The 23,426-nt window shown below is 41.6% G+C and overlaps 1 protein-coding gene across 9 annotated transcripts in view; it reads right to left on the bottom strand.

Moving 5' to 3' along the window:
- LOC138753865 (gephyrin) overlaps positions 1 to 23,426 on the bottom strand; it is a 549,882-nt gene that overhangs the window by 14,917 nt on the left and 511,539 nt on the right. For 4 of the 9 annotated variants that reach the window (XM_069917383.1, XM_069917386.1, XM_069917381.1 and 1 more), the window contains 4 exons: positions 23,203 to 23,290; positions 15,529 to 15,602; positions 10,757 to 10,821; positions 8,968 to 9,006 (listed from right to left, as the gene is read on the bottom strand). In XM_069917383.1, coding sequence (XP_069773484.1) covers positions 8,968 to 9,006; positions 10,757 to 10,821; positions 15,529 to 15,602; positions 23,203 to 23,290 — 266 coding nt within the window. The remainder of the gene's footprint in view (positions 1 to 8,967; positions 9,007 to 10,756; positions 10,822 to 15,528; positions 15,603 to 23,202; positions 23,291 to 23,426) is intronic. The other 5 variants (XM_069917389.1, XM_069917388.1, XM_069917384.1 and 2 more) reach the window with 2 other exon arrangements.

Raw genomic sequence — 23,426 nt, 5'->3', positions numbered from 1 at the left:
TAAATTGGAAATATGTTCAAAGGTGAAAGCACAGATGTAGAGGAACTTTAGGGACCACGTGCTGGGTTCAGGATTGGTTTGTCCCTCTGGAACAGGGAAAAGATGGTAGGAAAAAGGAACCGTGGTTGATAAAGCAGGTGAGGTAACTAGTCAAGAGGAAGAAGGAAGCACACATTAGGTATAGGATGCAAGAAACAGGAAAGGCTCATTAGAAGTGTATGGTAGGCTGGAAGGAGATTAAGAAAGGGCTTAGGAGAGCTGAAAGGGGGCATGAGAAGGCCTTGGCATGTAGGATTAAGGAGAACCCCAAGGTGTTCTATGTGGTAGGAATGTTGTCTTATAAAGAGTTGAAAATAAGAAAACAGAAATGGAAAAGGAGGAAAGGTAATGATGGAAAAACGGAAAGAGAAGATAAACAAAATATAAAAGGGCTACGCTGAACTATATGTCTTTAAATATTAATGGAATACATAACCAAATTAAAAGGAATAAACTACCAAATTTAAATGAATAAATGTATTCCATTAGAAAAAATAACATATTGGTTAAGAAATAATATTGAAATATTCGAACAAGTATAGGAGCCTTACATTAAATACAATAGCGAAAACCTACCGGGGACAAACATTACCTAAGTTGATGGAAGGAGAAGGAAAGAAAAGAATGGACTCAGTAGAATTTCTGGTGTAATTTTGTTGAATGACAACATTGTCTGACTGGATTAATGCAACCTAGATTGTATACCTAAAATGGATGAGAGGGGGGGTGGGGGGGTGGTTTGGGAGGAAAGGGGGGGGGGAGAAAAAGTCACTGTATATGTGTGAAAAAGAAATTGTGTATATCATGGCTAATGTGATTTATGGTGTGAAAAATAAAAAAAAATTTAAAAAAAAAAAAAAAAAAAAAAAAAAAAAAAGGTGTTCTATGTGTATGTCAAGAACAGAAGGATGATGAGAATGAAGGTGGAGCCACTAAAGAATAAAGGAGGCAACATGTGCTGGAGGTGGAGAAGGTTGGGGAGGTCATAAATGAATATTTTGCTTCAATATTCACAAGAGAATATTGGCGGAGGCATGGAGAATGGCAAATGGAGTCCCCTTGTTTAAAAAAGATAATAGGGAAAATCCTGGGACTATAGACCAGTGAGTCTTACGTCAGTGGCGTGCAAACTATTGGAGATGATTCTTAAGGATAGAGTCTATGAATATTTGGAGAAGTACAGTCTACTCAAGGATAGTCATCATGGCTTTGTTAAGGGAAGGTCGTGCTTCATGTGCCTAATTGAGATTTTCGAAGAGGTAACAAAAGATATTGAAGAGGATTGAGCTGTAGATGTGGTGTATATGGATTTTAGCAAGGCTTTTGTCAAGGTCCTCAATGAGAGACTTGTTCAAAAAAGTCATAAGGCATGGGACTCTGGAACTTTCATTGTGGGAATAAAAAAAATTGGCTTGCAATTAGATAGCAGAGAGTAGTAGTGGAAGGAAAGTATTCTGCCTGGAGGTTAGTGGAGTATAACAAGGATCAGTTCTGGGTCCATTGCTCTTTGAGATGTTTATAAATGTCCTAGAGGAAGAGGTGGAAGGATGTGTCAGAAAATTTGCAGATGATATGAAGGTTGGAGGAGTTGTAGATGGAGCTGAAGATGATATAGACAGGATGCAGAGTTGGGTGGCGAAGTGGCAGATGGAGTTAAATCCAGATAAGTGTGAGGTGATGCCTTTTGGAAGAACAAATCAGAAGGCTGAGTACAGGGTTAATGGTTGGTTACTTAAGAGAATGGATGAACAGAGTGGACTTCGCGTCCAAATCTATGCATCCCTCAAGTTCACCACACTGGTTGATAGGATAGTTATAAAGCCTATGGGGTGCTGGGCTTCATTAATAGGGAGATTGAGTTCAAGAGTAGAGAGGTCATGTTGCAACTCTACAAATCTCTGGTGAGACCACACTTAAGAGTATTGTGTTCAGTTCCGGTCACCTCAATATAGGAAGGATGTGGAAGCTATGAAGATGATGCAGAGGAGATTTGGAAAATAAGTTTTATGAGGCAAGGTTAGCGGAGCTGGTACTTTTCTCTTTGGAGCATAGAAGGATGAGAGGAGACTTAAAGAGTTCTACAAGATTATGAGAGCCATAGGTAAGGTGGACAGCCGTCACCTGTTTCCCAGGGTGGGAATAGCAAACACCAGAGGACACATGTACAAAGTAAATGGAAGGAAGTTTAGGGGAGAGTTGTGGGTACTTGGAATGCCTTGCCAGGGATAGTGGCAGAGGCTGAGGGCATTTAAGAGATTCTTAGAGAGGAACATGGATGGAAGAAAAATAGAGTGTTACAGGGTAGGGAGGGTTTAGTACTTTTTTAATGGAATATATGGGTCGGCACAACATATAACCATTTACAGCACAGAAACAGTCCAGTTCGGCCCTACTAGTCTGTGCCGAGTATCACTCACCTAGTCCCACTGAACTGCATTCGGCTCATAACCCTCCACACCTCTCCTGTCCATATACCTATCCAACCTTTCCTTGAATATTAACATCGATCTCACCTCTACCACCTCTGCCAGAATTTCATTCCATACCCCTACCACCCTCTGCGTGAAGAAATTCCCCCTCATGCTTCCCCTAAACTTTCCCCCTTTTACTCCCCATCCATGTCCTTTTGTTTGAATCTCCCCCACTCAGTGGAAAAAAGCCTGTCCACATTGACTCTATCTGTTCCCCCCTTATAATTTTGAATACCTCTATCAAATCAGCCCTCAATCTTCAATGTCCCAGAGAATAAAGTCCCAGCCTGCTCAACCTTTCCCTGTAATTCAAACCCCGGCACATTCTCATAAACCTCCTCTTCACTCTCTACTCTTTATATCCTTCTTGTAATTTGGCGACCAAAACTGCACACAATATTCCAAATTTGGAATCACCAATAGTTTATATAATTTCAAAATAACATCCCAACTCTTGTATTAAATACTCTGATTGATGAAATGCCTTCTTCACCACCCTATCCACATGTGATTCAACTTTCAGGGAATTATGTACCATGACTCCCAAATCCCTTTGTTCCACTGCACTCTTCAGTTGTCTACCATTTAATATGTATTACGTATTAATGTGTATTACTTAGTCCTACCAAAATGTAGCCTCTCACATTTATCAGTATTAAACTCTATCTGCCATCTTTCAGCCCACCCTTCTAACTGTCTTATATCACCCTATAAGCTTTGATAATCTTCTTCGTTGTCCACAACACCGCTAACCTTTGTATCATCTGCAAATTTACTAAGCTAATTTGCCACCCTATCATCTAGATTGTTGACCCTGAAGCACTCCACTCGTCACCGGCCTCGAATTCGACAAACAATTTTCCACAGCCTTCCCCTCATCAACCTTTTTAGTAACCTCCTCGAAAAACTTTAAGCTTTGTTAGCCATGATAAACCAAGTACAAAACTATGCTGACAACTACGAATCAATCCATACCTTTCTAAATAGATTAATATACCATCTCTAAGAACACTTTCCATTAATTTACCCATCTCTGACATCAGACTTATAGGCCTGTAATTACCAGGTTAACTTTTGGATCCTTTTTTGAACAGTGACATTTTAAATATTTCTGTCAACACCTCCACTATTTGTTCACTAACCTCCCTCAGGGTCCTAGGGAATATTTTGCCAGGACCTTGAGATTTATCCACCTTGATCTTTTTTAATATAGCCAACACGACCTCCCCATTAATCCTTATATTATCCATGAGCTCCCGACCACATTTCTTCACTTCATCTGGCTCAATATTCTTTTCCTTAGTGAATACTGAAGAAAGAAAATAATTTAAAATTTCTCCCATCTCCTCTGGCTTCTCACAGAGCCTACTCCCCTCATCTTTAAGGGGTCCAATTTTATCCCTCATTATTCTTTTACTTTTAATGAACCTAAGAATCTCTTTTGATTTATTTTTTACTTTGCCTGCCAAAATAGCTTCATATCTCCTTTTAGCCTTTCTAATTTCTTGACTTTTTTTTTACAATCCTTATATTCCTCACCTATTCCCTGCTGTTTATACCTGTGTACACATCTCTCTTCCTCCGAACCAAGTTCCCAATATCTTTTGAAAACCAAGGCTCCCTACAGTTTCAAACTTTTCCTTTAATCCTCACAGGGACATATCAACTCTGTGCTCTCAGAACTTCTCCTTTGAATATCCTCCATTCATCTGCTAAATTCTTTCCCTGAAAATATTTTATTCCAATCCACACTCTCTAATTTTTTTCTCATCCCTTTGAAATTTGCTTTCTTCCAATCAAGAATCTCAACCTTTGGTCCATCTCTATTCTTTTCCATTCCTAGTCTAAAACTAATAGTATTGTGATCACTCGACCCAAAGTGTTCCCCTACTCAAACCTCTCATTCCCTAATAGGAGATCCAATACTGCCCCCTCTAGAGTCAGTTCCTCTACGCATTGATTAAGAAAACTTTCCTGAACACACTTAACAAACTCTACACCATCCAGCCCTCTTACTGTCTGGGTGTCCCATTTAATGTTCAGGAAGTTGAAATCTCCCATAACTACCACCTTGTGTTTATTACAAATATATGCAAATCTCCTTACAAATTTGCTCCTCTAATTCCCTCAGCCCATTTAGTTTACACTCCCATTAATGTAGTCATGCCCTGCCATTCTTCAATTCTACCCAAATAGCCTCGCTGGATGATCCCACCAAACCATCCTGCCACAGCACTGCTGTAATGTTCTCTCTGATAAGCAATGCAACACCTCCACCTTTTATCATTCCCCCCTCCCCCCCCCTCCCCCCCTGTTCTATCATGCCTTAAACAGAATCCTGGAATATTTACCAACCAAAAATGCCCTTCCTGCAACCAAGTTTCACTGATGGCCACCATATCATATGGAAATATGATATGTCTATCCACACCTTAAGCTTATCCTCCTAATTTACAATGCTCCTTGCATTAAAATATATGCACTTGAAAGACTGTTCTCCACATATACTCCTTTTGTTATTATCTACCTTTATCTTCCTCCCTCCTTGATTTATTTTTACATTCTGTTCCCTCCATTCCTTCCAGTCTAGGTGATCTTCCTCTCTACTCTCTGTACTCTCATTCTGATTCCCACCCACCCCTCCCCCCACCAAATTAGTTTAAACCCTCCCCCAGCGCTCTAGAAAAACCTGCTGGCCAGGATATTGGTCCCCTCCAATTCAAGTGAAGCCCATCCCTTTTGTACAGGTCAGACTTGCTCCAGAAGAGATCCCAATGATCTAGATAACAGCCCCTGCCCCCTGCACCAGCTCCCGAGCCACTCGTTCATCCTTCACAACTTCCTATTTCTACCCTCACTAGCATGTGGTGCAGGCAGCAATCCTGAGATTGCCACCCTTGAGGTCCTGCTTTTCAACTTCTTCCCTAACACTGTAATCCCTTTTCAGGACCTCATCCCTACTTCTATGTCATTGGTCCCCACGTGGACCACGACTTCTGGCTGCTCACCCTCCCCCTTCAAAATGCTGTGGACTCGATTAGAGATATCCCTGACCCTGGCAACATACCAACCAAGAGCCCCGATCTTGTCTAGCAAACCTCCTATCTGCTCCCCTAACCAGCAAGTCCCCAACTACAAGAGCCCTTCTCTTTTCCCCCTTCCCTTCTGAGCCAAGGATCCAGCCCGACCTCCATGACTTGTCCCCTGTAGATCCCCCCCCCCTCTCCCCAATAGTATCCAAAGCAGTATACTTGTTGTTGAGGGGAAAGGCTGCAGGGGTACTTTGCACTGCCTGTCTCCCACCTTTCCCTTTCCTCACAGTCACCCAGTTCTCTGACTTCTGACTGTTAGGGTGACTGCCTCCCCATAACTCCAATTTATCAAGGGCCAAAGGGCCTGTACTGTGCTGTGGTGTTCTATGAAGCTCTAGGAATAGGTGGCTGGAAGTGAGTACACAAGTACATTCCTTTATGGAATTAAAATTTCCATTTGCACATTCAACTCATTAAGAACCAAGGTTCCCAGTCCTTCGGAATTTCAATGAACAATGGGAGGGTAGTTCCAAAGTAAGAAAATTGTTTGACTCCGTAACTATCACAACCTTTGGGCCGGTTACCACAGATGCATAAAGAACCAGAATGTATGCTGGAAGGAAACTGTCCTGCTATAACTCCACCTCTCTGGGAATATGCAAATCTCAATTTGAATCTACTCAGTAATGGATTAGTGAAGATTAAATACTTCTTTTTCACAATAAGCTATGTCACAATGAATTGAAGAATGAGATAGTACAACTTCTGCTTTCATTTCAATTGAGTGGAAACAGGCGCTTCAGCTCAACTTGCCCAAGCCGACCAAAATGTCCCACCCACATCCGTCCCACCTGCCTGCCTTTGGCCCATAACCCTCTAAACCAACATATCCATCCAAATGGTTCTTAAACATTGCAATAGTGCTTGCCTCAATTACCTCTCCAATAGATGTTCCATACACCCACTACCCTCTGTGTATAAAAAGTTCCTCTTCTAAAAATCATGACCAGGTGAACACAAAAAGTCGTTTGCCCAGAGTAGGGGAATCAGTAACCAGAGGACATAAGTTTAAGTTGAAGGGGCAAAGATTTAACAGGATCCTGAGGCACTGCATAAACAAATACAAGGTGATTGAAAAGATACATATGTCAATAATTACTCGTTTATTATTCCATGGTTATTTAATTAATTCAATCCAATTAATTTAGCAAGTTCTTAAAAATAATTGAAAGTTATAGCTGATGCTTGTGCAAAGGAAGCAGTGGAGTTGGGGAAAATTGACGTGTTAATTTTGGAGATTTGAATTACCTTTTTTTAATCTATTGTTCTTATGGCAACTTCTGACAATTAACAGCACTTTATTTCTCCAACAAGAATTCATTATAGCGTGCTTGAGATCAGTGAAGGGGGTCGTGGCGCAGACGACCTGCTCTTGTATTTTGTTCCTTATCTTTTTTATTTTAGGCTTTTTTGAGTTCTTCTCAAGTTCCCTTAAAGGTTTGTGACTTTAACGATATTTGGTTCTTTGTATTTGTTGAATATATATAATCTTATCTTTCTTGGATTATGGGACGGAAGGGAGGGGAGAGGGGTAGGAAAAAAAATAGATTGCATGTTATATACACAGTTGTTGGGAAAAAATTGCATTGTTCATTTGGATTTATAGGAGTCTTATAAAATCAAAAATAAAATATTAATAAAAAATCATTACAGTGCAAACACGTATCTCGTAAAACACTGAACTAACTGAAAATATAATGGTCATATTTGCAATTACTTTGACATGTTTTGATAATTCCACCAGTATATTTTACTATCTGTGCTGATGTTCTGGAGACAAGTTGCCATTTTTAAAAAACTTGGTGGCATTCATAAAACAATTGCTGTGTGAAAGTGGGTATTCAATTCATTCTGAACTCTGCAACTTTATACGAAGATACTGCAAAATATTCGTTATTTCACACTAGCAGCGATCAACTCTGCATTTCCACCAATCAAAATAATACGATACAATGTCTTGTCCTACAACATCTTCGGTCAATTAGAAATGAGGCCCAAATCGTTATCAAAACATCCACCAGAGCCACAACACTTTCACATTCATAATTTTGGATTTCTTGCTAAGTCGCAGAGCAACAAAACGCAAATTCAATGATGGGCACACAGTTCAATTATAGTTGGAGTCTTGTATTTTGAGTTAATCACACTAAATATTCAAGGGGTAAACTACAGAGCTGATTGATTCCTTTTTGGTTACGGGATCACTGCTTGCAGCATAAAACTTGCCCTGCAGTTCTATATCACCAAAACATCAGGCATGTTTCAAATGTACGGCAGCCGGGGTGATGTTTGTCTTCTATGTATTTAAGATTCAGGTTCTGATCTAGGTTAGTGTCATTTGCATTCTGCTCTCTTCCTATTTGGCCTTATTTTGGCTTTGGTTCATTGTTTTGCTCCCTTTTATCACAAATTCCAACACTTTAGATGGCAAACAAGTTGGAGGCTTGCAAACTGGCCTCCTGCCTGTGGTCTGTGTGGAAAGAGTCAAGATGCTTTGCCAGATCATTTTCCACTGAGAGGATCTTCCCCAAATCTGACCGAGATGGGGAACCGATATCTCACAGCAGCTATCACACTGCACATTTTAAAATGGTTGAAACAATCCCAGATACATAAAACTGATGATAAATAAATCTGCTTCTTTGCAACAGAAAAGGATTTTTATAGGATATCAGATAATTTCTCAATTAAACTCAATTCCTGAAACAATTAAAAGCACTTGCCAATAATAAAGCACTGACACTTTCCATACACAGTGCAACTATCCAATAAATTTGTTGTTGGAAATCGTTACAAAAGTCATTGGTAACAATTTTTTAATTTAAAATTTCAAGGGTTGCCAGACTATCAGACAATTATTGCCATTCTCTCACTGAGAGTCTTAGATCAGCTGGTGGTGGCTGCCACGCTGTGGCATTGGGACTGCTTCAAAAAAAGTGGATGGAGTCAGGCCTGCAGCTCAGATTTTGTGCACACACAGAATTTAATCTCGGGGGAAGCAATTGGAAAATGACAGATGGAGGGAAGGCAAATTGTCCAAGGGAGGGTGGGAAATTTGAACGGAAAATCAATTCACGCTGAGTTTGCAAAGATGGACTCGATGCAAAATAAGCAGAAGTCTGGCGGTTGATTGCAGATCATCAGGCAAACTGAGTGGAGGAAAAAGATAAAGGACAACAGCCGGAAAAAAATTGAGGCTAAGGGAAGCGAAAGAGAGATCCGATAATATTGAATGCTGCAACTCAATCTGCTTAATTGTCTATGTACTGGCTTATAATATATACTGAATAGTTTATTTAGTGGTGATTTCTTGCCACAAAACATGTCTGTGTTACTGTAATACCCATCAACGTGATGCCATATACCTTCAGATCCTACGTCACCATCAGCCTCTACCGCGCCTGCTGCATAATGGTAAAAAAAAGTTGAAAACGAATGTTATTTTCAAATAAACTATTCAATATATATTACAATCAATCAATCAATAGTTTGCGGTCATCCTTACAGATCCAATTTAATTTCAGGGATTCCGCTAGTGCTCTGAAACCACTTTGGTTCATTTTGTATCAACCCTGTTCCGTTTATTGTAATTAATTTCCAAGTCTATATGAATTAATATTAAGCATATCAGAATGTCATTTTTTTTGCCAACAATTCCAGTACCAACTGTTCCATGATGCAGTACATACATCTTAACACTGAAATCATATGTAGTCATTTTCACGTCTAGCTCCCCACAATTTAGTTTGTGGTTTTCCGGGAAATTTGAATCATTGATTAACACACTGGGCTACTGCTCCCTGCGCACATCCAAAAATGCTGCACATGACAAATAGGGCCAATTTACAACGTGTAAACGCCACTCCCAAACTAAAATGCATTTCACTTTGAAGCAAGCATTGCCCCATTTAAAATCGTCTCTCCAAAGGGCAGCACGGTCAGCGCAGCATTTGCGCAACGCCTTTACAGCGTCAGCAATCGGGACCAGACTGAGGTTCAAATCCTGCGCTGTCTGTCAGGAGTTTGCATGTTTTCCCTATGTCTGCATGGGTTTTCTCCAGGGGCTCCAGTTTCCTCCCACCATTCAAAATGTACCGAGGGTGTAAGTTAATGGGGTGTAAATTGGGTGGTAGAGACTTGTTGGCCGAAATGGTCTGCTACCGTGCTCTGTGTCTAAATTTAAAATATAAAAGCTTTTTTATTTTGAGATACAGCAGGCCCATGGTGCCCAAATGTGACCAATTAGCCTACTAACCCCGTACGTATTTTGAATGTGGGAGGAAACCCACAGGGAGAATGGACAAACGCCTTGCAGACAGTGCCAGATTCGAACGCAGGCCACAGTAATAGCTAACCTATATGCTAACCATGCCTCCCCTAAAGTAAATGACTTGTCTTAAAATTGAAAGCAAAATTATCAGTTCGTACAATTAAATACAATGACATAATTTAAAGAATGATGAGTCACTGACATGAGATGGAATGATGAGGTATTCATGATGCAAATCAGGTCACTCTGATATAAATTAGACCACTTTTGTGAGATGGGAAAATACAAACGTCCAAAAGCTCATTGAGACTTGGTTCCAGGAGCACCCATCGTGTTTTCCTTGTGGAATACTTGTCAATAGGAAGGAACTTGAGGAGATAGCCAGGCTGTCACTTCACTACTGACCCCATAATCTGGGACAGACCCAAATTATCAGCACAGAATAAGATATCAGGTCCTCAGGTGTTGGAGGACAATCAACCAATTGGAATTTCAAGTTGCACCACAAATATACACACCATTTTTAAGTCACAAATTAAACTACTTCCTTGAGCAAAAGGAGGATTAATTAGAGCAAGTGATGCAGAGTGATACATATTTCTTCACCTCTGAAACTGCGATGTGGGAGGGAAAGATGCATGTCATTCGAATGCAATGAATGGAGCTAATCCACTGTTGGAACGTGCACAGATCTGATCTCTGAAGTCATGGAATTGCCCAAAACTGACCTGTGGAAATGGAACACCAACATGGCTCAAAAACATCAACACAGTTACAGAGACCAGCTCGTCTTACCTTCAGACGCCACAACTAACACCAGGTTTTAAATTGGTCACGTTCTTAACACAAGCACTCTGCTGCTAAAAGATTAACTGGTCCATTACCTGGCAGCGCAAAGATGATTTTTCTGATACCATCGATATCCAGAGTAGCAAAAGTTGTGGGGAGGCTGTGAGAGAATGGAATGTGTATTTTAATAACTTGGTTTGAGTAGAAAAAAACCTGTGTGTCCATTTGGAAAAGATACTGTATACATTACTGGACCTTCCATATGCTTGAAGTGAATGAGTACATGAAGGATCTCCATTTCTCACTCTTTAATGACCAACACAGTTCCAAAGTTGCTGGCTTGCTGCTGGTGTGCACTTCAGCTGGATTTGAGTAGCCCCTCCAGGTGAACTTGCTCAGAAGCCAGCAAACCAAATGAAATGAAAAACTCTGTTGAGCGAGTTGAGGAAGCAGGAGGAAACCAGAGTTCAGGACTGTGGTCACCTGAGCTCCCATCCTGAGTACTGAAACCCTGGAAACCCACCTCACTCATTCTCATGCCCGAAAAACTTGGATGCCCAGCGGCCACCCCGAAGCCCTGCAAGGGTCCCCGTCTCACTTGCACCTATCTCCTAACTGAGTTTAAACAAGTCTGACCACCTGTTAACTTGCTGCATTGTTTGAGTGGCAGCTCCTCATTTCAAATGCCACAATGTTATTTTCTAGATAAGGAAGCCTTTTCTCTCCACTGTGGATTAACCAATTTACTTCATTTTTCTTGCCTTTCGCTTTATCAGATTGACAATCCTATTTTCGGAAAGTCCTGGCTTTCTCATTTGTGAAATCTTCAGAAGCTAATCAGTGCCTGGATCAACCTTTCCCATCTCTTTAGTCACTCCAAAATGGTGCTGTCCCGTGCTGCAAAATGTTTCTACTTGATGAATGCACGAGTTGTGTCATCAAACTACATTTGTCGAGCAGAGACTACAACTAAAATTCACAGGGTTTCACTTCTGGAACGAAATGAGCGCAAACACTATTGCTCAATGTTTAGGGCATGAACATGTGATATATGTTACATAAAAAAACAAAGATATTCCTCTTTCTATAATTAATGACTTGACAGACAGAAATGCAAATGATCACTTATAATGCCAAGCTCATGGGATAGAAGACTTCTTCTCTGTCACAAATTTTATTGTCATATATGAAAATTAGTTTTCATCTTATTTAGATTTCTGTTGTCTTCACAACTGTGTTCCTGGTTGACACAGGCCTGAAGCAATTTGGCAAATGGTAAAGTTAAATCCTCAAGTATGGAGCTGAGGTAGATCGCAGGAAGTTTCAGTTTGTGTCTTGATTTATTAATTCATGGAATGTAGATGCTGGTGGGAAAAAAAGTGAGTCACACTCTAAATACCACCTGAACTTATTGACTTTCCGAGCCTTCATAGGGGGCAATTGAGAGTCAACTAGAGTGGTCGGGGGAGTTGTGGTCATGGTCTCCGAAAAATTCACCCATCAAGAGGCCTGTCACCTGACCACCAGGTTCATTACACAGTACTAGATCCAGAAAGGCCTTTTCTCCAGTTTGCTTATCCACATACTGTGTCAGGAATCCTTCTGCACACATCTGACAAATTTTGCCTCATCTAAACTTTTTGCACTAAGGTCAATATGAGGAAAGTTGAAGTCTCCCATATATACAAACCTGCTATTTTTGCACCTTTCCAAAATCTGTCTACTCTACAGTGTCCCATTGGATATTTGGGGGCCTACAGAATACTCCCAATAGATCGAATGCTCTCTTCCTGTCTCTGATTTCTACCCACATTGACTCAGAAGACAATCCCTCCACCCACATTGATTCAAAAGACAATCCCTCCACCCACATTGAATCAGTAGACTGCACAATGTCCTCCCTTTCTGCAGCTGTGATGCTACCCCTGATTAGCAATGCCACTTCCCCCCTCCTCTTTCACTTCCTTCCCTATCCCTTTTGAAACATCTAAACCCCAGAACTTGCACCAGCCAATCCTGACCTTGAATCATTTGTCACTGTAGTGCCCACAACTCGTACTTCTATGTATTGATCCTTAACTAAGTAAATCATCTTTATACCTAGTACTTCTCACGTTCAGCCCAGAAAACGTGGGCCGAAGAGTTTGTTCCTGTGATCTACTGGCCTCTGTTTGATGTTAACATTGGGAATTTTAGCTATGAAAGGGGAACATTACTTCATAGTCTAAAATATTACATTATAGAGATGTACAAAATGAGGTATACCATGGAAAATCTTGGAAATTATTGCAAAAGGAACACTTCTGTCTGGTAAGAATGCACATTTAGAATTAGCCAGGAAATACTCCAATTTACACACACAAAATTAAAGTTAAAGGTTCCATTATTGTCATGTAATACTACATTTAGAATGGAACATACATGAAATTCTTTAACTGGTCTACCATAAGGCAAACAGAAGGCCGCCACCTTGTCCATCATCCCTCAAAGAAACCTACAGCATCTGGTGTTCTTAGGTGATCTCCCCTCCAAGTACTGACCAAGCCTGAGCTTACTTAGCTTCCAAGATCAGACATTCTCAGGCATATTCAGGCTATTATTTATTAACAGATGGAGTAGGTGACAAGGCAGGGCACTGCAGCAAAAAAAAAACCACATAACATTCACTTCAGCATCTTTGATGCAATGAAATGAAAAATGAGAGTTTATTATCAGATAAATACATTTCATGTGCATATGCTCCAAAATTCATACTTGCTGAAGCCACACAGGTACCGCAAGATACACCAGCTCCAATAATGTATTTTAAATTATTACAATGCACCATTGGAGTGAAAAAGAGTCAATAAATAGAAAAGGAAAGATTAATAAACATTTACAGTTGCAGTTTGTGCAAAAAAAAATTTATGCCTATGGTTAGGTAGTACAGGGAATTGAGAGAGCCTGATGTTCTTGAACCTAGAGGTGCCAGTCTTCAGGCTTCAGCAGCTTCTGCATAAAGTTAACAGTAAAAAGAGGTTGTGACCAAGGTGATGGAGCTCCTTGAGGCATCTCCACAGATCAATGCCTGCAATGGATGGGAGGTTGGAGCCCTCGAAGGGCTAGGCTACGTCTGCCACTTCCTGTAGCCTTCTGCATTCCTGGGTACACAAGCTTCCAAACCACTCAGTATACTTTGCACAGTGCAACTGTTAAGGTTTGATAGAATCAGAATAGAATTTATTTTCATGAACATGGAATTTTTAACCCTTTTCATTGCTGACTTCTTGATGAGGACTACTTATCTGCTCTACAGTGCTCTACTTATCTGCTCTACAGTGCTCTACTTATCTGCTCTACAGCGCTCTACTTATCTGCTCTACAGTGCTCTACTTATCTGCTCTACAGTGCTCTACTTATCTGCTCTACAGTGTCCCGTTGGATATTTGGGGGCCTACAGAATACTCCCAATAGATCAAATGCTCTCTTCCTGTCTCTGACTTCTACACACATTGACTCAGTAGACAATCCCTCCACCCACATTGAATCAGTAGACTCCGCAATGTCCTTCCCCCTCCTGGTTCACAATCAGCTCTTTAGTGGTGTTGTGACACCACTCAACTAGCAGATCTGTCTACCTCCTCCACGCTTCCTCATTGGTGTCTATGATTCTGCCGGCGACAGTGGTGTCATCGGCAATTTGTAGATGGCATTTGAATTGTGCCTGGCCACACAGTCATGGGTGCAGAGAGAGAGAGAGAGAGAGAGAGAGAGAGAGAGAGAGAGAGCAGAGCAGTGGGCTAAGCATACATCCTTGAGATGCACTTGTGTTGATTGTCAATGAGAAGGAGACATCATTTTCGATTTGTACTGACTGTGGACTTCCTCTGAGGAAGTCAACGATCCAGTTACAGAGGATTGTACAAAAGCCCAGGTTTTGGAGCTTGTTGACCAGTACTGAGGGAATGAATGTGTTGAAAACTGAGATATAATCAATGAAAATCACATTGATGTACTTGTTGCTGTTGTCCAGGTGATCCAGAGCTGAATGGAGAGCCAGCGAGATTGCATCTACTGAGGCGATTGTGACAGTAAGTGATTTGCAGTGGGTGCAGATCTTTACTTATGTAGGGGTTATTTCTGGCCATAAACAAGCCCTCAAAGCATTTCACACTGGCCGATAGTTGTTGAGGCAGCTCACGATACTTTTCTTGGGCACCGGGATAATTGATGCCCTTTGAAATAGATATGAACCTCCTAACTAGATGTATGGTAAATCTCCTCAGACTTCTCAGAGAGGCGTTGGTGTGCCTTCTTCACAATTGTCTTGATGTGCTAGCTCTGGGAGAGGTCCTACCATATGTGGACTCCCAGAACGTGAAGGTACTCACCCTTTCCACCTCCAATGAAGACAGGATGTGGTCACTCCGCTTTACCTTCTTTTAGTCCACAATAGGCTCCTTGGTCTTGCCAATACTTTTCAGAATTGATGCCAAAAGGCTCAAAATTACTTGCCATTCTATCCAGTTGTTACCCGAGCACACCCGCTGTTTGACAGACATGTTAAGTTGCATGATAATTGAGCCAAGAAACACAACAATTGATCTCCTTAGGGAAAAAAAATCCTCCCAAATCTTTTGGCTCTAATTTTTGATTTCTATTCTTCACCTCCCATTGCAACAACAAAAGGTGAGCTGATTCTCAAACTCAACCTAAATGGGAGTGAGAAGTTGAACTTTTACTTCAGGACCATGGTGTTGGTGGGCTGAACAACAGAAATGGAAATGTGAGAGCAGCAACTAACACATTCTGGAGATCTTCACATCGAGCAGATTAAATGTCACATTTTGTTAAAACAAACTTTCTCTCACGTTCTGTTGGTACTTACCCAGGCTTCATGAAAACTCTTCCAAAATGGATCTGGGCGTGTAGGTCGATGTCCAAAACCTGCTTCAGGTAATCCTGTCAGTGATGAGAATGTGAGAAGTTGGCGCGTGGTTTAGTTGATAACATTTTGAAGTCAATGCAACCAGCATAACTCAAAGGCACTTTACTCCTCATCCACTGCTGCCTTTCACATTGCAGACTGTGTCATGATCTGTTTGTATGTTTCCATATGTGCAATCAGCTGATTTATTTAACAAAAGAAAAGTTGGAAGATACATGTAATTGTTGTAAAGATTTTCCTGATGCACAACTACTTAATACTTTCATTGGAGTTGAAACAAAAAAGACTGCAAACCCTGTGATTTTAGTAAATACAAACAATTGCTTGGACCTTGAAGGGCTTAGGCCCTTAACATTGGTTATATATCTTTGCCTATAATGAACGGGACCTGCTGAGTTTCTCAAGCACTTCTGTTAATTTAATATTTTCATTACTTGATGATTTCCAAGTGATGACCTTAAGTCATGAATTTTTACCTACTCCTCCTGTGTGGTCGCATAAATACACCGAGACCTCTGAATATTTATGACTGATGAACTTTGCAACTTAAAATGTATGTCCACCACTCAACCTTCATCAATAGGCTTCACTTGATGAAGTAAAACGAATTATTCCAAATCAGATTATTCACCTCTAAATGCTTGTAAAACCTTTCTCCCAGGATCTTCTCCAAAAGTTTGCCCACCATTGAAGTAAGGCTCACTTTTCTACAATTTCCTGGGTTATCTCTGCTCCCTTTCTTGAACAGCGGAACAACATTTGCAACCCTCCAATCCTCCTGTACTTCTCATGTCCCCATCGCCAGTGGCTCAGCAATCTCCTCCTGTGCTTCTCACAGTAGACTTGGGTAAATCTTGTATGGACCTGACGACTTATCTAACGTCACGCTTTTCAAAAGCTCCAACACATCTTCATGCCGACATACTCAAGAATTTTATCCACTTTAAGACATCCTCAGAATTGCCAAGGTCCTTTTCTCTGGTATATACCAAAGCAAACTGTTCATTAAGGACCTCGACTAACTCCTGCTACTCCATGCAGGTTTCCATTATCACCCCTGATTGGACCACTCACACGACTCATCCTCTTCTTCTTCACATACTTGTAGAAGGCCTTGGGGTTTCCTTAATCTGCTCGCCAAGGCCTTCTCATGACCCCTGCTAGCTCTTCTCCGTCCTTTCTTAAGCTCTTTCCTGCAAATCTTGCAATTCTCGAGAGCTCTGTCTATTCCTTTCTCAACTAGATTTCCTTCACCATCTCCATCAGTACCAGAGCAGCTGTGTTCTTAGTCCCCTGCTCCACTCGGTTTACAGCTATTCCTGGGTGACTCGGTTCGACAATAACACCATCTACAAGACTTCCTCGCAACCCCATTGTTTTACTTTCATCACACCTCGGTTTCATTTGCTCTTTCCTCCCACGATTTACCTTGAAGGGCTCAAGCCCGAAACGTCGGTGATGTATTTTTACCTTGGCTACATAAAGGACACTGTTTGACCTGCTGAGTTTCTCCAGCATCTTGTGTTTTCACAATACATAGGCGCAGTACTTACTATACATACAAATATTAAAATAAATCAATATATTATTGTTAAATAAATAGTTGAATCATGGAGGGTTAGTATGAACAGTTCATCAGTCGTTCAGTAGTCTCACTGCCTGTGGGAAGAAGCTATTTCTCACCCTGGTGGTTCTGGTACTTCTGTATCTCTTTCCTGACAGGAGTTGCTAAAAGATACTGTGTGCGGAGTGGCAGGGACCCTCAATGATTTTTGACAACGATCCCAGTAAATCCCATCAACGGGTGTGGAGGGAGACGCCAGAGATCCTCTCTGCCACTCCAATGATCCTGTGGATTGACCTGTGACCTGATGCTCTACACATCCCGACCACTCTGTGATGCAGCAGACCTGGATGCTCTTGATAGAGCTCCTGTAGGAAGTTGATAGGAAGGCAGCTGGTAGCCTTGCCTGCTGTAGTCTTCTCAGGAAGTGCAGTCACTGTTCCAACTTCCTGTCAAGCGAGGAAAGGTTTTGTGTCCGGGACAGGCCACTTCTTTAGTTGACTCCAAGGTTCTCTCTATGTCTCTCCTACCAAGCTATTAATGTGTGACAGAGGGTGGTTGACCCTAGTTCTCCTGAAATCTGCAATCATCTCCTTTGTCTTGTCTATGCTTAGTCTCAGGTTGTTATTCTCGAGATTTTCCACTTCCCTGTCGTGTGACTCATCATTGTTCTGATGAGGCCAACTAAGGTCATGCCATCTGCAAACTCGACGACCCTGTTGGAGCTGGATCTAGCTTTGCAGTCGTAGGTCACTAGTTTGAATAAGAGTGGGCTGAGCACTCAGCCCTGAGGTGCGCCCGAGCTCAACATGATGCTGCCCAACATTCTGCTGCCAACCTGAAAAAACTGTGGGCTTTCCATTAGCAAGTTCAGAATCCAGTTACAGAAAGAGTCCCAGTGGGACATCTTCTCCATGATCCTCTGGAGTATGATCGTATTAAATGCCCAGATGAAGTCAATGAACAGAAGCCTGGCGTCTGAGGTGTCATTCTCCAGGTGGAACAGGATGGAGTGCAGGGACAAGTCTATAGCATCATCAGTGGAACAGCTCCATCTGTAGATGAATTACAATGGGTCTGGTGTCTCAAGATGCATGAAGCTCTTGAGACTGTGGAGACTGGCTCAAACTGGCTGGAGGGGTACCAGGTATTGGAACCGGGATGCGAGGAGGTGCCGAGGGTGCTGAAGGGTCCCTGACCATGTCGGAGGTTCGGATCTGGAGCTTGGGTTGCCAATGTGTGGCTGTGGGGGCTGCTGAAGCGCTGGAGGGGAATCTATGGACACTTGGTGACCTGGGAGTGGCGGAGGGGGGGGGGGGGGGAGGACAGGGAAGGACTCTTGCTTCTCTCTCTCTAATTGTAAGAGGCACTTAAGCAATTTCTTCTGGTGGCAAATCTGTCTGCCTTGTAACAGGCAAAAAGAAATTTAATGTAAATGACCTTCCATAATCCATAATCATGTAAATATGTAAATATGACAGTGTTTTATTGCTATGATAAATAAACTGAATCTTGAATAATGGTGGAATTAATTGCCTCTGGTGGTATTAATTGAAGCCTGTTACTGTCACTCTCTTTGGTAGCAGGATTTAGAATACCAAAAGAGGATTTTTCTTGGCAGTTTTTTTTAAATGAAACTTGGAAATTTGGCAATATTTCAGTGACAATTTACTTGAAGCATAAATACACTCAAAACCACAAATGTAGCCATTTGAATTGTTGTTGGCCACTTCAGTCTACAAAGATAAAAATAACCCACACTCATGTTGTTTGTGGCTACTGATTATACCTGTAGCTAATTTTATGCTCTTTGTGTGGGTGTAGATTCACACTTGCATTTCCAGAATGCTTTTGTTAAAAGAAAATGCGTTATGAACAAAAGCATTATCTTTCTAAAACTATTCACTGTCAGTGAATTGCGACATGCATTCAGTAAGGTGATGTCTGTCTGCGCTGTAATGTTCTATCTTCTGTGCCATGAATGGACGCTAATTCTATTTTGATCACTCAGGTGATCAAAATCATTATAATGATTATAAGAATCATTAAGAACAAGAAAGGACTCTGGTGAAGACATCAGCAAGAATGGCTGGGCGACATTGCAACATATTGAGCCAATAAAGGTCACACCTGACAGGCTGGATGCAGAGCAAGTGAAGGCAGAACAAATAAGAAAGAAAATCCTTGATGCCACCCTCTGACAAATCCACTGGCTGTAAATGAAATGGTCCTTGAGGGCATTAGGGAGTGACATTGCACAGTGGAGACCATGTCCTGTCTGAGAATCCCTTGGTTATCAGGTGAACTCTGAATGCTGTCTCGGCCCTTTCCATGTGTTGGACTGGCCTGCTTATGGCCCAAGAAAATCAGAATGCAAGCCGGTTGTTTATCTCAGCTCAAGTAACATCTTCAGGAGCCCAACTGGGCAAAACTACCTTTTGCATGAATAATCATCCAGGACAGCTCTGTTCCTCACTAAATTCTGAATGTCTTTCAGGGAATGGCAATAAATACTGGCTTTGACAATGAGACTTAGATTCTGTGATATTTCACCCCCCCACCCCCCCTCCAGTCAAAACTGAGTCAGCAGGTGTAATGGAGGATTAAAACCATGTACCCAGATGCTTTTTGCTTATGTGGAACTGACGACACTGGGTCCACACGCAGGTCACCTTACTTTCAGAACTAGCAGATGTAATTAAACTCAGCCATGGGGACTTATCTGAAGATACACTTTGAAATGGAATTCCACTGTGAGGCCCAGGGAAAGCAGTTGTCAAATGCAACACTCTGAAATTGACGAATTGGTCACAACCTGTCTTGCTCGAGAAGTTTTAATAAGTCTTTGTATCTACGAGATAAACCAGGAAATCATAACATCCTGGTTCCATAATAATTAATCTTCTAAATTGTAGAATGTAATGTTCAGTTTTGATTTTGACTGACAAATATTAGAAGGAGTAGGCGCATGATTAATTGTTTTTGGGGTATATAAGCCTGTGGTCCTGCTGCTGAAGTTTAGACTCTCCGAGGGGTGGGAACACCCCTTGTCAAGAAGGAAGAACAGCCAGAGTCCGAGCAACGCCACGGTCGGGGGAGGTGGAGAAGCTGCTATCGGCGCCCTGACAACCTACTACAAGTGTGCAGTCGTTGCCTCGCTTTGGCAGTTGGGACCAGTCCAAGCGTTGATAAGTATAGTTGGAAAGGGCTTGCATATTGTAGTGTGAAATCAGCTTTTAAATTAGTAATAAACTTTTGTATAAACTGAACTGCTCTCGGTGTGTGTGTCTATTTCCTTTCGGTAGCTCAAACACTGTGACCAATCTAAAATGAACAAAATGAGAGGTATAAGTTTACCCAAGACAGCAGGGTGCAGCCAGGTTGCACCTTGTTAATTAGACGGCACGGGCTTCATGGATCAGACGGGTGGTCTACTGTGCTACATCGTTAAAATTAAAAATAATCTGAGGTATTCTGAATGTGTGACTGAAGGTGGTTGACCCTAGTTCTCCTGAAATCTGCAATCATCTCCTTTGTCTTGTCTACGCTTAGTCTCAGGTTCTTATTCTCGAGATTTTCCACTTCCCTGTCGCGTGGACTCATCATTGTTCTGATGAGGCCAACTATGGTCATGCCATCTGCAAACTCGACGACCCTGTTGGGGTCAGGGAACATCCCCACTTCTGACATGATTATGGAAGGTCATTAATGAAGCAATTTATAATCAGGGGTTGGATGCTATCTTGGGAAATTTTACAGCAATGTGCTGAGTCTTAAATGATCAGCCTTCAACAACCAAAGTCACCTTCCTTTGTACTTCATACAAACCTGCTGCCAGTGGATAGTTCCTCCCTTGATCCTAGGCTTCAATCTCATTCATGCTCTTTGATGCCATTTCAGCCAGTACTTTTTTTTAAAAGGACACAAAAACAGGCTCTTGCAGCCCACAAGCCCATGCCCCCTAAATATAACAATGAACCTATAACCCTGTATGTTTGTGAAGGGTGGGAGAAAGCTGGAACACCTGGGGAAAACCCACATAGGTCATTGGGAGAACGTACAAACAAACAGTGTCGGATTCTAACCTGAGTCGCTGGCATTGTAATAAAGTTACTCTAAATGTTATGCTAACCGTGTCACCCTTCTTTTGGTCAAAGTCAGACACCCTCACTTCAGCTCTGGAATTCAGGCTTTTGTCCACATTTGGACCAGATCTATAATAAGGTCTAAAGTTGGGGAAATCAGCACTGAGTGTTGATGAATGTTTGTGTTCCGTCTGCTCATGCTTTGGTTGATACTGTGCTGATGTTGGTTGCCAGAGTGGATTGAATGGATGTTGTAGGCTGGATTCTGTGAGCTGAAGGTGACAAAAAATAACTTAGATTTGTTTTTTTTTTAATTAACATTTTTTTGTTTCCTCATCTTGTGTCCCTGCCACTCTCTTCTGATCATGGACTAAGTTCTATACTAACAGGAACAGACTGCTCGTGGAGGGTCAGAGACCATGACCACACTTTTGCCTTTGAAGGCGAGCTCCTGCAATGAGTATGGCAGCTTTCTCACCCACCAAGAGCTGGCAAAACATTTTGCAACCAATGAAATACATTGAAAATGTTGTCAGCTCTACTCTTGCTGCATAATGCAGCTAATTTGTGTATAGTATGGCTTCACAGACAATTGCAAATTAAGTTAGCAAATGATCTGTCTTGGTGATATTGGCTGAGGGATAAATATTACGATAGACGGTCAAAGAATTTGACAGACACAATGAAGTCTTTTGTGCCCACCTCAGATTCAAAGGTTAGTGCTGTCCACACCTGTTCAGAGATACCAGTTAAAGACTCCACAAGTTATCAGCCATACAGATATTCAGAGATACTAGTTGCTATGTGTTGTCATCTCTGGAGAGACCTTTTAGGTAGCAATAAAAATATAATTATTGTGTGACGATTGACATTCTATCAGAAGAAAGTGAAAAGGCTCTTTCCAGAGACAAAGCACAACATCCAGGGTGAAACTTCATTGAAGCACTGAGGCGTTATTGAGAAATATCCCATGATTCTGTTAAAGGCCATGAAATCATCTTGACAACGTAGTGACATTTATCCTTCAGCCAACCTAATTAAATTAGACACCAAAAAAAAAACAGTGCTGGAGGGACTCAGCAGGAGGAGCTGTAGCTAGGCTGTGGAGGGGGGCAGCAATTGGAGATATTCCAGCTTGAGGCCCTTTTATCAAGACTGAGAGCAGAGAGGGATGGTAGCCCGACTGAAGAGGAAGAATGAGGAAATATCCAGGGCATGATGGGTAGAGACTGAATGTCAGATGGGCCAAGTGGGGAGAGAGTCAGGCAGGTGATAAGTGGAGGCAGAGGAGATAATGGGAACCATTCGGGGAGAGATGAAGGGAATCAGGTGGTGAAACGTGGGCAGTAGGTGCACTGAAACAGATGATCGAGTTACATCCCTTTGGCTTAATTTTTAAAATTCAGACATTCAGACAGGCAATTTCGGCGACAAAACCCCATGCCACCCAATTAACCTACACCCCCCCGATTCATTTCAAATGGTGGGAGGAAACTGGAATCCCCGGGGAAAACACATGCAGACATAAGGAGAATGTACAAACTCCTTACAGACAGCGCGGGATTTGAACCGCTACTCCAACTGTTGTGCCCCTGTTTGTGGAGCTCAGTTGTGAAAAATTGAGAGTTTATTTTTTTTCATATTGGTCTGATGGTTCCCAAGGAGACTTTGAAGATGTCAGACACAGTTTTTGACATTTCAGTCTCGCATTCAAGAATGTACAGGATTCCAATAAGCCATGACAATTTTAAAAAAAATTCTGTTGCAAGTAATGTTTACATACATGCCAAATTTCATTTCTAGCTCTGACATTGCTTTTTCTTGTTTTTTCCGTACTATGGGCTGGAAAAGATCGAAGGCAGGCATCTCCCACTCCCACTGTGATCTGAGAATTCAGGAATGTCTTCACACTAATTGCAAGTGTGTATTTGATTCCGATGCCATGTTTAACAATAGCCTGCTTACCTTTTCTCCCATGGATACTCCTCCCGAGGTGATGATGATATCAGCACGACTTATCCCTTCGTTGAGAGCATTCAGCAAGTCATCTGGACTACAAGTCAAAAACAAAAGAGAAATTAATCCCTTGAAGCTCTGACAATGTGGACTTGAATTACTGTTTAAAAACATCTGATCATTTCCACTAAGGTATTGACTAAATTAATGCTGTCAATGTTGGACCAGAGTTA

Source organism: Narcine bancroftii, chromosome 2 (assembly GCF_036971445.1).
Source record: "Narcine bancroftii isolate sNarBan1 chromosome 2, sNarBan1.hap1, whole genome shotgun sequence".
NCBI classification, from domain to species: domain Eukaryota; kingdom Metazoa; phylum Chordata; class Chondrichthyes; order Torpediniformes; family Narcinidae; genus Narcine; species Narcine bancroftii.
This window is presented reverse-complemented; position numbering and strand designations above follow the sequence as displayed.